At 41.8% G+C, this 15237-nt stretch overlaps 1 protein-coding gene across 3 annotated transcripts in view; it reads left to right on the top strand.

Moving 5' to 3' along the window:
- Positions 1-807: 807 nt before the first annotated feature.
- rrn3 (RRN3 homolog, RNA polymerase I transcription factor) overlaps positions 808-15237 on the top strand; it is a 29569-nt gene continuing 15139 nt past the window's right edge. For 2 of the 3 annotated variants that reach the window (XM_068003249.1, XM_068003247.1), the window contains exons 1-7: positions 808-898; positions 6024-6129; positions 6230-6286; positions 7864-7953; positions 8198-8327; positions 9214-9273; positions 12943-13006. In XM_068003249.1, the coding sequence (XP_067859350.1) occupies positions 6037-6129; positions 6230-6286; positions 7864-7953; positions 8198-8327; positions 9214-9273; positions 12943-13006 (494 nt within the window). In that variant the 5' untranslated portion in view covers positions 808-898; positions 6024-6036. Of the gene's footprint in view, positions 899-4329; positions 4606-6023; positions 6130-6229; positions 6287-7863; positions 7954-8197; positions 8328-9213; positions 9274-12942; positions 13007-15237 lie in introns of all 3 variants that reach the window. The other variant, XM_068003248.1, reaches the window with a different exon arrangement.

The raw sequence follows: 15237 nt of genomic DNA, 5'->3' as shown, positions 1-15237 counted from the left end.
GTGGGAGACAGGAAAGTTTATTGGATGTAGGCACTTCAATAAATTGTGGCACTTTATCCCTTGTTTGTTGTATCGTCACCTTGCCTGAAATTGTAAAATCTAGCCCTGGTCCTTTAGGACTAATTTACAAATGTTCATGGAACCCACACATTCCATAAAATCACTCCAAAAACGCAATCACAAAATTAGGTACTCTGCGCATTGGGAGTGCCCACGAGGCCCTGCTGGCGGTGAGAGGTCTTGCAAAATTGGGGATATAGTGTAAATGCATCTCTAGTCCACCGTCAGGATTTGACCTGATACAGAGTGTAGCACATCGAAGGAGGGAGTTCAGGACTTCACACTCGATTTACACGCTTAAGTTTGGTGGCGTGAAGTCGTTTCAGATTGACACCGACGCTAAATTTACGTGCAGTGCAAATGCACCGTAATCATTTTGTGTCAAGAATGACAATCGGCTTGAGTGCCATGCCCACAAGCCTGTATTTAGCAGGCTGTAAAATTCCATTGGTTATCCTGTGGAAAACTTTTAAGGTCATGGAAATCACTCAAAGAGTGGAGGAATTTCTTTGCACTTTGTTGTTGGTCCTGGATACTTTTATAAGGAAAAATTTGCAGAGCTATGGGGAAAGAATGGGACTAATTGGATAGCTCTCAGAAGAAGTTGCCTAGTGAGGGACACGAGCCAAAACAGGCCACATCTTTGGAGACGAATCGACCCCAAAGGCCACGTGTCATCTCTCACCCTGCCCGATGATGTTTTTCCGGGTGAAGCGCTTATGTTTCCGGAAGAGGCGGCGGCAGGAGTAGCATGGCGGCGGCGGGAGGAGGAGGAGGCCTGAGCGGTTAACCGGCGCGGGGGAGGGGGTGCCGTCGTCAGTAGTCAGGGCTGTCACCGGTACGTGTCTCAAATCGCTGCCGGCTGGATGGCACCAGGCGGCTCCGGGGTCCAGGTCCGGAGGGAGGGAGGCAGCAGGCAGGCAGGCGCGTGTTGCCGGGACTCGGGAGCCGCGTCTCTTTAACTTTAGCCGGTGGAAGGGGCTGCGGGTCCCGGGTTGACGCCTGGTTCAGGGCGCCCGGTGCGATCATCAGCAATGATCAAACACCGCCTGCCCGACCGACCGACCTTCATTAATTTGCCGGCCGGTGTGTAGGGCCTCGGGTTTCGGGTCCCCGCTCCCTCGGTCAGCACCGTGCAGTAGCATCGTAGAGCACAGAAGGAGGCCATTCGGCCCGTCGCGTCAGTGCCGGCGCTTTGAAGGAGCTGTCAAATTTAGTCTCACTCCCCGGCGTTTATTTTCCCCATAACCCTGCAAATTGGTCCTTTTCAAGTACATGCCCAATTGCATTTTGAAAGTTCCTATGGAATCTGCTGCCGTTACCCTTTCAGGTAGTGTGTTCCAGATCTTAATATCCCTCTGAAGAAAAATTATCCTCATTTCCCCTCTAGTTCTTTTGCCAATTATTTTAAATCTGTGACTTCTGGATACTGACCCACTTGCCAGTGGAAACAATTTATTCCTAATTGCTCTATCAAAACCCCTCATTATTTTTAATATCACTATTGGATATCCTCTTAACCATCTCTGCTCTAAGGAGAACAATCGCAGCTTCTCCAATCTCTCCACATAATTAAGAACATAAGAAATTGGAGCAGGAGTAGGCCAATCGGCCCCTCGAGCCTGCTCCGCCATTCAATAAGATCATGGCTGATCTGATCCCAACCACAAATCTAAAGAACACAAGAAGTCGGAGCAGGACCCGGCCACATAGCCCCTGGGCCCTCTCCGCCACCCACAGGGCATTGACCGATCCGAACTCAGCTTCATGTCCAATTTCCTGCCCGCTCCCCATAACCCCTAATTCCCTTTACTTCTAGGAAACTGTCTATTTCTGTTTTAAATTTATCTAATGATGTAGCTTCCACAGCTTCCTGGGGCAGCAAATTCCACAGACCTACCACCCTCTGAGTGAAGAAGTTTCTCCTCATCTCAGTTTTGAAAGAGCAGCCCCTTATTCTAAGATTATGCCCCCTAGTTCTAGTTTCACCCATCTTTGGGAACATCCTTACCGCATCCACCCGATCAAGACCCTTCACAATCTTATATGTTTCAATAAGATCGCCTCTCATTCTTCTGAACTCCAATGAGTAGAGTCCCAATCTACTCAACCTCTCCTCATATGTCCGCCCCCTCATCCCCGGGATTAACCGAGTGAACCTTCTTTGTACTGCCTCGAGAGCAAGTATGTCTTTTCTTAAGTATGGAGACCAAAACTGTATGCAGTATTCCAGGTGCGGTCTCACCAATACCTTATATAACTGCAGCAATACCTCCTTGTTTTTATATTCTATCCCCCTAGCAATAAAAGCCAACATTCCGTTGGCTTTCTTGATCACCTGCTGCACCTGCATACCAACTTTTTGATTTTCTTGCACTAGGACCCCCAGATCCCTTTGTACTGCAGTACTTTCCAGTCTCTCGCCATTAAGAAAATAACTTGCTCTCTGATTTTTCCTGCCAAAGTGCATAACCTCACATTTTCCAATATTATATTGCATCTGCCAAATCTCCGCCCACTCACCCAGCCTGTCTATATCCCCTTGCAGGTTTTTTATGTCCTCCTCACTCTCTACTTTCCCTCCCATCTTTGTATCATCTGCAAATTTTGATATGTTGCACTCGGTCCCCTCCTCCAAATCGTTAATATAGATTGTAAAGAGTTGGGGACCCAGCACCGACCCCTGTGGAACACCATCCCTGGTATCATTCTGGTAAATCTCTTTTACACCCCCTCTAAGGCCTTGACACCCTTACCAAAGTGTGGATGCCCAGAATTGTACACATTACTCCAGCTGATGCCTAACCAGTGATTTGTAAAGGTTTAGCATGACTTCCTTGTTTTTGTATTCAATGCCCCTATTTACAAAGCCAAGTATCCCATACACTTAACCACCTTATCAACTTGCTCTGCCACCTTCAATGATTTGTGAATATGCACCTCCTGGTCCCTCTGCTCTCACCCCCCCCACCCCAAAATAGAACCATTTAGATTATACTGTCTCTCCATGTTGTCCCCCCCCCCTACCCCAAAGTGCATCACATATCACATCACACTTATCCGCATTAAATTGCATCTGCTATGTGTCTGCCCATTTCACCAGTCTGTGTCTGTCCTCCTGAAGTCTGCTACGATCCTGCTCACTATTTACTATGTTGCCAAGTTTGGTGGTATCCATAAATTTTGAAATTGTACACCCTATACCCAAGTTCAGGTAATTTTTATATAACATCTTTAATATCGTCTCCTGCTCAAGCCTTTGATTGCTGCACTCACTGGCCCAGAATTTGCTGGAAAATAATGGTGAGTTCATGATGCACACCATTATTAGTGCGGGAAAACCCCCCAGCAATTTGCGGTGAGGAAGAGATATGCCGAGAGTTGCGAATCGCCACAAGTTGCTGGACGATTCATGCCGCTCCGCTGTTAACCTTGCAAAAATGGGATCTCGTCATCAATCTCCCCACGAGTGTCAAGAAATTGCTGGATTTGTGCCATAAATACAAATTAAACTCGCTGCAGAAAGTTAGGGTTGCTATTTCATGGCGTAAGGACTGTTAATGGGGTGATTTGTGGTCCTGATATGCTGTTCAACCTTGGAGGCCCAGAAAGGGAACAATTGAAACTAGAGTCTCATTCCCGCAAGTAGTAAATTGTTCTAGAGATTTTTTTAAATTTTAAATTTTATTTCTTACTTTTTCTGTCATTTTTTTCTCTCTCTTAATCCAATCTTTCTTTCCCTCTTTATTTCTCTTTCTGTATCTAATTTGACTCTAAACCTATTTCCTTTTCCATCGCTTGCTCTGTATTGTTTTCTGTTCTTAAATTTAATTGGTTAAGGAGATAGATTATTGGTTCTGTCATTCGCCAAGGTCCCAGATGCCCCATTATCAGTTTGCACTTCCAGCGATATTAGTATGGGGTGAGAAGCAGTAAAGCATTTGATTTATACTGCAGCTACTTGTCTCCAATTGTCCTGCCAGGAGAGAGCTCTGCATGTGCCTGTTTTCACCCTTATACAGAGCTCCCCCAGCAACTTAAAATATAAATGGTTAGGAAGGGTGGTGTAGGAATAGTGCCTCATAAAATTTGCTGAAGGGTTGCCTTCTAGATTCATATGGGAAATACCCTGTAAACTGCTGGAGGATGCCCATACAATATGGAGTTCAGCTGTTGAACTGAGTGCCTGGAAGTGAATAGTTAATACTAACGAAAGTTCTGACGAGAGGTCTTCGACCTGAAACGTTAACTGTGTTTCTTTCTCCACAGATGCTGCCTCACTTGCTGAGAGCTTTTCCAGCATTTTCTGTAGAAACAGAACAGTTTTCATTTTTGGTAGACTGTTAGATGGAGCGTCTCATGAATTGTGTGTCTTCTCTGTGCTGTAACAAATGAAGCTTATAGTCTCAAAAACAAGCATTTGTATAGCATTTTTAACCTAGGAAAACGTCCCAAGCCACTTCACAGGAGTGTAATCAGACAAAAATTGACACTGAGTCAAAGAAGGACATAGTAGCATGGGTCACTAAAAGCTTGGTTGAAAAGGTAGGTATTAAGGAGGGTCTTAAAGAAGGCTGGCGAGGCAGAGAGGTCTAGGCAGGGAATTCCAGCTCAGGGCTTATGTGGCTGAAGGCAAGGCTGCCATTATTGGGACGAAGGGAGTGGGGGGATGCACAACAGGCCAGAGTTGGAGGAATGCAGAGTTGTAGGGCTGGGAGAGGTTACAGCAATAGGGAGGGAGAGGCCGTGGAGGGATTTGAACATGAGGAGAATTTTAAAATCAAAGCGTTGAAGGGCCAATGGGAGCCAATGTAGTTCATTGAGCACGGGGACAATGGGTGAGCTGGACTTGGTGTGATGTGGGTAAGGATATGAGTAGCAGAGTTTTGGAAGAGCTCAAGTTTACGGAGGGTGGAAGATAAGAGCTAGCCAGGAGAGCATTGGAATAGTCGAATCCGGAGGTAACAAAAACATGGATGAGGATTTCAGCGGTAGATTAGCTGAGGCAGGGTTGGAAAATCGCGATGTTATGGAGGTGGAAGTAGGCGGTCTTTGTGATGGAGAGGATACGGAGCCAGAAGCTCAGCTCAGCTCAGCTTCAAATGATATGCCGAGGTTGTGAACTATCTGGTTCATCCTAAGATAGTGACCTGGGAGGGGGAGGGGGAGGGAACGGAGTTTGTGGTGGGCACTGAGTACAATGTTTTCAGTATGCCCAATGTTTAATTGGAGGAAATTGCAGCTCATCCAGGACTGGACGTCGGACAAGCAGTCTGACAAAGTAGAGGCAGTGGAGGGTTTGATATCGATGCATTGGAGGGGTTGAGATAGGTGCTGGGTGTCGTCAGCGTACATGTAGAACTTGACGTCATGTCTTTGCATGATGTCACCAAGGGGCAGCATGTAGAAGACAAATAGGAGGGGCCAAGGATAGAACCTTGGGGGACTCCAGAGGTAACAGTTCAGAGGTAGGAAGAGAAACCATTGCAGGAATTTCTCTGGCTATGATTGGATAGGTAAGTGTGGAACCAGGCAAGGGCAGTCTGACTCAGCTAGACAATGGAGGAGAGGTGTTGGAGGAGGATCGTGTGCTCAACACTGTCAAAGGCTGCAAAGAGGTTGACATGGATGGGGATGGATAGTGCACTACAGTCGCAGATTGTCATTTGTGACTTTGATTGGGGCCGTTTCAGTCCTGTGGCAGGGGTGAAAACCTGATCGGAGAGGTTCAAGCATAGAGTTGCGGGAAAGATGGGCACGGATTTGGGAGGCGACAAAATGTTCAAGGACTTTGGAGAGGAAAGTGAGATGGAAGATGGGGCTGTGGTTTGCAAGGGCAGAAGGGTCAAAGGTGCGTTTTTTTTGAGGAGTGGGTGGTGGTGGCAGATTTGAAAGGGAGGGGGACAGTACCAGAGGAGAGAACTGTTTACAATATACAAATACCTGTTTCTAATTTCCTCAAGGTTTTGATTGACGATGTTGGGAGAAGGTGAATTCCTCAGTTCCCCACCAAGGAAAACTGTCCGATTTGGTGGAACTGTTACAGAAACCTTAAAGAAGTTTAAACAGGTAAAATAGGTTATGCCAATTAATTATGTTTAAAGAAATGTGCACGAAACTTTATCTCGCCTATTTGTGCATTTGATTTGAAAAATGCTTTTTCTCTTAGGGAGATACTGTGGATTATGACTTGCTGATGACTCAACTGGTTGATCCAGAAATAAAGGTAATCAACAAATTGTGTTAATTAACTTTTCTTATGTAACATTTTGCAGATATGCTTTTGAAACTTTACAATCCCTAGCAAATCATATTTGATCTTGAAAAAGTCCGAAGTGCTTAATAATATAGCACTTTTAGTTTTGGGAGACTGGATGGCACTGTTCTTTTAGCTGTGTGATCTGCACATGTGCCTACTTCAGATCAGTGGGATTTGAGAAGCATTTGCACTAGTGTTGGATTCACTTAGCACCAACTGTAAAGTTGTAATGTATATCTGGAAACAAGGCCTGATGTAACTGGAACGAAGCAGAGTGAGACCTCCTGAGTTTAGCACTGATGCTGCTGTTGTAGTGTAAATGTACTCTAACTCTGTCCTTCCCACTGCTAATTGAAATAAATTTTGAGCAGTTTCAGTCTAATTATAGTAGGTCCCCAGTCCAACAAAATTCACTCATTCACAAGTGATTGATGTAAGACAGAGATTTTCAAACATTTCCATTTAGAAAACCCCCTGCAAATATTGACACAATCACGGGGTCGCCCTGCAAATATTGGCACACTCTCAAGGGCTCTCTGTCCTAACGTCCAAATGACAATATCATCTACCTAAATTAAAATAGTATGAATATGACAGCAGACATGCCAAGAACAGCTCCAGAGTTTCTGATGCAGTTTTCTCTCCACTCCCCACCCACCCCATCCCCACCACCCTGGTTTAGGCAGCAGGATTTGATTTTTGGTCATGATGATTTAAACAGTACTTAAATATGAAATTACAATTTTTGTTTTGCCACAAAGCAGTGTTAATCTATTTAGGAGATGATGATTCAGACTTTTTCTAATTTCTTCAAAGGCTATTAGTGAGTATTATATACTGAGGCAATTATTACTTGCTCCAGACCTAAAGCAGCATTTCATATTCATTACTATATTAAAACAATCTAACTGTATAAATTGAGATTTAATATCACAACTTTTAAGAAAGTGACATGCACTGTTTTTACAAAATTAATGCTAATTTAGATTTGAGAAAAATCTGCTCAAAACTACCATTAAAACCTATAGCATAGAAACCTTTTCTTTATCATTTAACTGTGATTCTGATACTACAGCGTTTTTGTTCAGACATCTTGTAAAGATAGTCCGATTGGGCTGCTTATCATGCTTATTTTCTCTAATGGATTACGAATGTATTTATTGAAGTAATCCTGATTAGATGTTAAACCGAGGCTCCCGGCTGCCTATTCTGATGGTTCAGTTGGGCAGAAAAATTCCCATGGCACTCCCTCAACCAACATCACCAACAAGCAGATTAGCTTTTATTTTATTCATGAGACTTTGCTGTGACATGTACCTAATAACAGCAAATGCACTTCATAGTAATTCATTGGTTGTAAAGCACTTCCTGGGATATTCTGATTATGTCATGAGGTGCTATATAAATTCAGATTCTTTCTTTAGATTGAACAAGTCTGTTTTGGTGCACTAGTAGAATTTAAATTAACTGATTAAATGTAATGTCTCTACTTTGGCTATTAAACTTTGAAATTTATATTTAATGTGCATATTTTTTATTCTCAGGATGCTCAAATAATCAACTGGCTTCAGGAATTTCGTGCCTCTGTAGCACAATTGACAAAAGACTTTGAGTATCTCGTTAGCAAGATACTGGTTAGTTTCTTCAGATTTTCTTTCAAGGCTCTTCTTTGTACGATAGAGATTAGGTCAGAGAATGTTTGCTGTACTTCATTGTAGAATAGCTCTTATCAAAGTGTTCATTTTTGTAATCTGCCGTTTTGATATTACCTCATGGCAAGATATAACTGTTAAATAAGATTGTTAAATAAAATATTAAGGTTTAAACAAAATTCAAAATTAACTAAGTGCTTCATCAAATTTTTAAAAAATATTTCAGAAGCTGCCATGGTTGAGCCGAAGCCTAATGGTGGTAGAGGAATACTTGGCCTTTTTAAGTAACCTAGTGTCAGCACAGACGGTCTTCCTGAGGTCTTGCCTTAATATGGTGGTCTCCAATTTTGTACCAGGTAAGAAAATATTGCTTTCTTCCTCATTTCTAATACATTGTGGGACTGAATAGCTTTTGTCCTTTCAGTGAAGGGGAGGGCCGTGTGTTTTGGTTCGTGTTGTTAATCAGAGAGATACCTTTCAGCCACTTACATTTTTAGCGCAGAACGGGATTGTCAGGTATGTTTTAGTAGACTTGCTTTTGTAAACATTGGTAATTAACAATCTAGAATAACACTTTTTAATACTTCTATGTCAGTTTACTTCCTTATAAATCATGTGCTGCTGCTGAGAATGCAGATGATCTGCCAGTGTTTCCTGTAGCTGGTGCTGTGAAAAGTTAATGTGAGTTTCTGCTGATCTTGGCAGCTTGGAGATGCTGCTGCTTAGTACTGTTTAAATTGGGAGCAGATGGGAACAGGGATCAAACACAAGTTCTAACTGAGTGTTAATGCTCTAACACTTGGTGATTCCACGCTGCGCTGGAGTAGCATATTTGGAGGGGCCGTAGGTATTGGCCGTGAGATTTTGTGTCTGTAGGAGTAATTATCTATCAATTATACTATGATTTGATTTTTTATTTCCACTATGTATGGGCTTTTTGCCAGGTGAAAAAAGAGAAGTGGAGGTAAGACACAGGAGAGAACAACATCGTAGAAACATGTTGGTGATATTTCATTTTGTAGGAGAGTTTGAGAGAAGAAACTTGTCATGTGGCAGATGGAGAGACTGACAACTGTCCTAGATCTGAGAGTACATTAAAAATGCGGGCATCTCGGGGAGAGGAGATAGTGTGAAACTTGTCAACTGGATCACTCTGGAGCCTTTAGTAAATTAACCTCCAAGTTTGATTGTTCATAGCCCTTTGTTTTACAATATTAATCCATGTGTATCTATTTCATATAGGGAGAATTGTTATCCAAGAAAATGGTGTGGATATCTCAGACTCCGAAGATGAAGATGAAAGTAAGTAAGGGTTTTTTTTTGGTAAGAATGAGTGAAGTGGCATTTGCAGTAATCTAGACTCTGAAGATTTGTATCAATCCTCTGAAATATCCTGAAGTACTGCTGCTTCAACACTGAAGACAAAAATCACATTTCACAGCTTTCGTAATAAGCGCATACTTTGGAAAAAAAAATTAAAACTGACTTCTACACCAAAAATATTAACAAATTTTTATTAACAATATTCTCTGCATAAATTGGAAAAACTGGAAGTGTGGGAGGTTTAGTACAAAATGAGAGCTTAATCTGCTGTCTTCAAAAGTTAACAGTGAAGGAGAGATTTCCTATGACTTGACATAAACAGATGTCCTCTTAAGTTGAGTAGAAAGGAGGACTGCCAAGGAGTTCCTTATTGGTCTTAAAGCTGCACTATCCAACATGTTTCAGTCACAAGAAATTGCGTGATAGTTACAGATGAGGAAGACCATTCGGCCCATCTTATCTTAGCCCATCTAGAAAGATCTTGCAGTTCCCACATCACAGCATTCAACTGTTTCTTAAATGATTCCAGGGTTTTCATTTCCAGTACCATTCTCAGAAGTTTATACCATGTGTTGATCACTCTGTGTGAAGAACGACCTGATACCAGTTCTAAATTTGATTTTCATGAGTTTGAACCTATGCTTCCTTGTCCTACTGTCATAGTTTGATATGAAGTAGTATTCCAGATACTATTTTATCTTCGGCCACCTTATAAAAAGGTACATATTGCTCACTGTTACAAACTGAAAAGCTCAAGTTTCTCCAGCCACTCAAGTCTTCTGATGGGATCATTCTTGTGGTGGTTCTCCTCACTGTCACCAGAGCTTCAGTACCTCCCTGTGACTTGGTAACCTTTCCTCCATCATAAGGTCAGAAATGGGGATGTTCACTGACGATTGCAGTGTTCAGTTCCATTCGCAACCCCTCAGATAATGAAGCAGTTCGTGCCCACATGCAGCAAGACCTGGACAACATCCAGGCTTGGGCTGATAAGTAGCAAGTAACATTCGTGCCAGACAATGACCATCTCCAACAAGAGAGAATCTAGCCACCTCCCCTTGACATTCAACGGCATTACTGTCACCGAATCCCCCACCATCAACATTCTGGGGGTCACCATTGACCAGAAACTTAACTGGACCAGCCACATAAACACTGGCTACAAGAGCAGGTCAGAGGCGGGTATTCTGCGGCGAGTGGCTCACCTCCTGACTCCACAAAGCCTTTCTACCATCTACAAGGCACAAGTCAGGAGTGTGATGGAATACTCTCCATTTGTCTGGATGAGTGCCGCTCCAACAACACAAGAAGCTCAACACCATCCAGGACAAAGCAGCCCGCTTGATTGGCACCCCATCCACCACCCTAAACGTTCACTCCTTCCACCACTGGCACACTGTGGCTGCAGTGTGTACCATCCACAGGATGCACTGGAGCAACTCACCAAGACTTCTTCGACAGCACCTCCCAAACCCACGACCTCCACCATCTAGAAGGACAAGGGCAGCAGGCACATGGGAACAACACACCTGCACATTCCCCTCCAAGTCACACACCATCCCAACTTGGAAATATATCGCTGTTCCTTCATCGTCACTGGGTCAAAATCCTGGAACTCCCTACCTAACAGCACTGTGGGAGAACCTTCACCACACGGACTGCAGCGGTTCAAGGCGGCGGCTCACCACCACCTTCTCAAGGGCAATTAGGGATGGGCAATAAATGCCGGCCTCGCCAGCGACGCCCACATCCAATGAATGAATAAAAAAAATGGGACTGAGCACAGTCCTCAGAGTGGCCTTATAAGAGCAGTATAGTTTAACTGTGACTTTATTTATACTGTACTATTTTGGCTGTATGATTCATTTCTGTTCTATAATGATTTGATGTGGTGTATCAAGTCTACCAAAATTGTTAAATCTATTTGGACACCATCCACAGAGTATTTATGTTGTATTATCTTCCTTCCTATGTACAGTAATTTACACTTGACTACCAATTTTAATGTGTTATTGTTCTGCTTACTTACATTTTGCATAACTGATTTTGTAGTTCCTGAGCTCCTCCTCAGACTCAACAGACCATTCTCATTTTGTATCATCTGTGAACTTGACCAGTTTGCACTGACCTTCTGAATCCAAAGTTAATTTAAATTAGAAACAGTAGGAATCCCAACACTAATCGCTAGGGCACTTAATACTCTTCTCTTCCCCCAACCCCTTCCTACAACAGAATCTTTTTAACAAGTTCCTGCTACTTCATACCCTTCAGCCAATTTCTTATCCATTCCCAGGTTTTGCTTTAGATGCCCATTGCTTTAAGCTTAAGTAGGAAACTTTAATGGGCAGCTTTAAAGCTTTTTGGAAGTCCAGGTTGTAGGGCTTTCAACAGTCCACATGAATTGTCACTTCCTTAAAAAGTCATGTTGGCCAGGCAGGATTTTCCCTGTTTAAATTTTTGGGGGCTGCTGTTTACTAGGAAATTATCTTACAGGTAATCCTCAGTTTTACGTATGATGTTTGACTCCATTATTTTACATGTTATTTATGTATGACTGATGGGTCTATTCTGCGACCTCCTTTGAAAATGGGAATACTGTTCGCAATCTACCAGGACCTCCTTAATGTTTGATTCATTCAGAACGACCATCAGCACCTCATAAATCTAATTAGTTTTTCTTCGTATTTGGGGATAAATATCTTGTATCTATGCAGATTTGTTGGTTAGCCTGTCTAGTAATCCATTTAATTAATTTCTAAATTGTTAATTCTGATTCAGTCATCACTATTTAGGGAGGGCATTTTTCTCATGTCTTCCCCACTGAATACTTGGAGGGCATAATCATTTAGTATTTTAACTGCTTTACGCTCATCATCTATTTCAGCCCTTTTAGCATCCTTTATGGTTCTCATCTCTATTAGAATTGTTTTGGTACTGTAGCTTGTTTTGTGTCTGAAGGCATGCTCTTTTCTAGGCTCCCTTGCTCCTTTTAATCATCTTTTTAATATGTGCCTGAATGATGAAACATTCAGTGATTATAATAAGTGAACATTTGAATGGAATAAACTTAATAAATATCTTAAAATAATATTTCCTAATTAAATGTAATTTCAATGCTATGCACAGTAATATGCACTTTTAGCTGGTAAACTGGAGATCAAAAATTATTTTTAAGTCTTCTGTAGAACAGACTGTTATTAAGAAAATCAAATGTGTACTCACTCACACAATACCCTCACAGTCCTAATAACATCCTGATTTTGAAAGCCAGCAGCTAGATGTACAAGTGTGATCTGGAAGCGACTTTTTTTTGCGCACACCCTCCCTTTCTTGGGGAGAAATGTTGGTATCTGCTTGGCAACCCCCAGTGTGACTGAGATTAGGAGTTCAGAATGGTGGGACTGTAAATATGGACCTTTGTCCTACGATTCATTGGTAGCATATCATCACCCTTAAATGGAACCAAGCATTCCCACGTTGACTGCATCCTCTCCAATCCTTGGGAATGTGCCCAGACTACAACTCTTAGAACATCACGAATCTTTCCCAATTCCCTTGCAGTCTTTTTTTGTGCTGCTATGAGCAGAAAGCCTCCTTGCCTTGATGGATCCGATAGGAAGTCCTAACTGTTACATTCTTGCTCTACAGATCTTCCTAGAAATTTTGACATCTGTCATCGAGCTCTGCAGATGATTGCAAAATATGTGCCCTCGTAAGTATGTCACACTGCTGTCCATATTTAATTTGTACCTTCAATGGCTAAAGTGCAACAAAGTTTATTTTAAAGAAGCTTATGTCTTTATCATTTAAAGAATTAATTAACACATATTTCTCATGCGGGTACAGTATTTAAGTAGTTTTTCATATTGACGTTCAGTACTGATTCCTTAATCTATCCAGTGCAGCCTTATCTCCACCATATTTCTAAATCAAATGGAGCAACACACATAATAATGAGGTTATTGTATCTTTCACTGTATTTCATTGTACCTGAGAATTGAGTTAAGTCATACATGATCTGGAGCAAACTGTATCCTGCTCTAGAGCACTTTTGATCTTTCATCCTCCCCGTTGTTTTTGTTCACTATCCCTCTGTGATGTCATCAATATTCAACTGTTTTAAAAAAAAATAAGTTAACAGAAAAACAAATAATATGCAATAAGTTTAAAGTTAATAATTTTTTATGACTATTTGGCTTAGAAAAAGAGTATTAATGGTGGGACTTTATTTTTTGAATAAAAATCTCTTTGAGAGGGTAGTCTGGCGATACAACCCTAAAGCATTGCATTGTCAGCCAGAGTTCATACTCCCCAGAATTGGCCAGGCCATTTAGGTGAAGGAGAGACTGTTTCCCTTTCTGCATTGTTGAAACGGATCTTAGTGGATTGATGGACTAGCGGCTGAGAACCTAGCATGTCACCCCGGCTGAGATTGGCTAACTCGGCACAGATCAGCGATCAAACCTGGAGCCTTCAAAGTATTTAAACTTTGATTTTGTAATTGAATGCGTTGGTGATGCAGCTGGCCAGTATAGTTTGTTATATATTATTACATTGTGCAATTGTCGTTTTAGGACACGTTGTTAAGATATTTTCTTTCAAGTATACTTTTTCATGTGAGGTCAGGGTGATGTCACCACAGGATTTTGCTGTACTGGTCATACTTAATTAGCATAGCAATTTGGATTTTGCTTGTGTTGCCTGAGCTGAATTTTTCAACCTTAATATTTCTGTACTTAGATTCAGCTTATAAGGGGCCAAATCCCAAGGCTGCATGCAGCATTGTTTTGTACAATAAGCTGATCGATCAACCAAATATAATAATCCAAATTATATAGGTTTGAATGCCAGAGATAAATCAACTTGTTGGTTTTATTAATATTGACAGAAAGTACAAGCAAATTATACGTCTATATACTGACTGTAGTAGGATATCCCTCTGGTCTGCCTTTAACCCTAACCAATCCAGGCGAGTTCTCAGCAGGAATACCAAAGAATTACTGAAAGTGAGCGTATTTATACACCTGATAGGCAATGTCAGATGACTTGCTCCAAACCTATCAATTCTGAGATTGTCATATAATCTTTGTGCTAAATGCTACTACACCAGTAGATGGCAATGTCGCACCGCATATGCTCCATTCTCACTGGACTGTGGGCTTTGTTTATGTAGATAAGACAATTTTGCAAGGCTATAAACATCACATTGTAGCAGAATAATAACAGCTGAAACGTTAATATGTTGGGCACAAACTAGCCATAATTCTTAAACAAACCCATTGATGCTTCTTAAATTGCATTAACTTGACAACGCCCACTTATTTAGCATTCCCTTGTGGAATTCTAACGACCTAATCTAAACCATGTGTTAGCTTCTATCGCACAGAGTACATTCTTGCAATACAAAGATATTAATGCTGACTTCTGTATTGTTAAACTATTTTTCCTATTATTATACACTGTCCTACATAAACCAGCAGCCTGAAATCAGCATCAACAAAAGGGAATGAAATATTAATTAGTAAACAAAAGTAGGGTCATTATATACAATTTCAAGCATTTACTGTCATTGTGAGAAGAGGCCAGGGAATGTTCCATTCCATTTGCACGACCGGGCCTTGCTAAGACAGATGTGTGGGAACCTGCTGATTCCACATTAAAAGATAGGCATTTCACTTAGCGTACTAACTTTGTGTGACAACTTTGGGCCAACCCCACCGCCCCCCCCCCCCCATCTTACGACTTAAGGCAGTGGGCAGGAAGGTTTCTTGCTCTTGTGCAAACGTGCTCTCTTGCTCTCCTGCTCTCCCTATCTCACTCCCTCAGACAGAGGGTGAGCTGTGCCCTAGCAGGAAGTTTCCTGCATTTTAAAAGTCTGAACAAGTTCTGCTTTGAGTAGCATAGTTGGAACAGTGAGCCTGTATTTAAAGAGTTAGGTAATTG

Source organism: Heptranchias perlo, chromosome 22, assembly GCF_035084215.1.
Source record: "Heptranchias perlo isolate sHepPer1 chromosome 22, sHepPer1.hap1, whole genome shotgun sequence".
NCBI classification, from domain to species: domain Eukaryota; kingdom Metazoa; phylum Chordata; class Chondrichthyes; order Hexanchiformes; family Hexanchidae; genus Heptranchias; species Heptranchias perlo.
The sequence above is the reverse complement of the archived record's forward strand: the minus strand, read 5'-3'. Positions and strand labels throughout refer to the sequence as shown.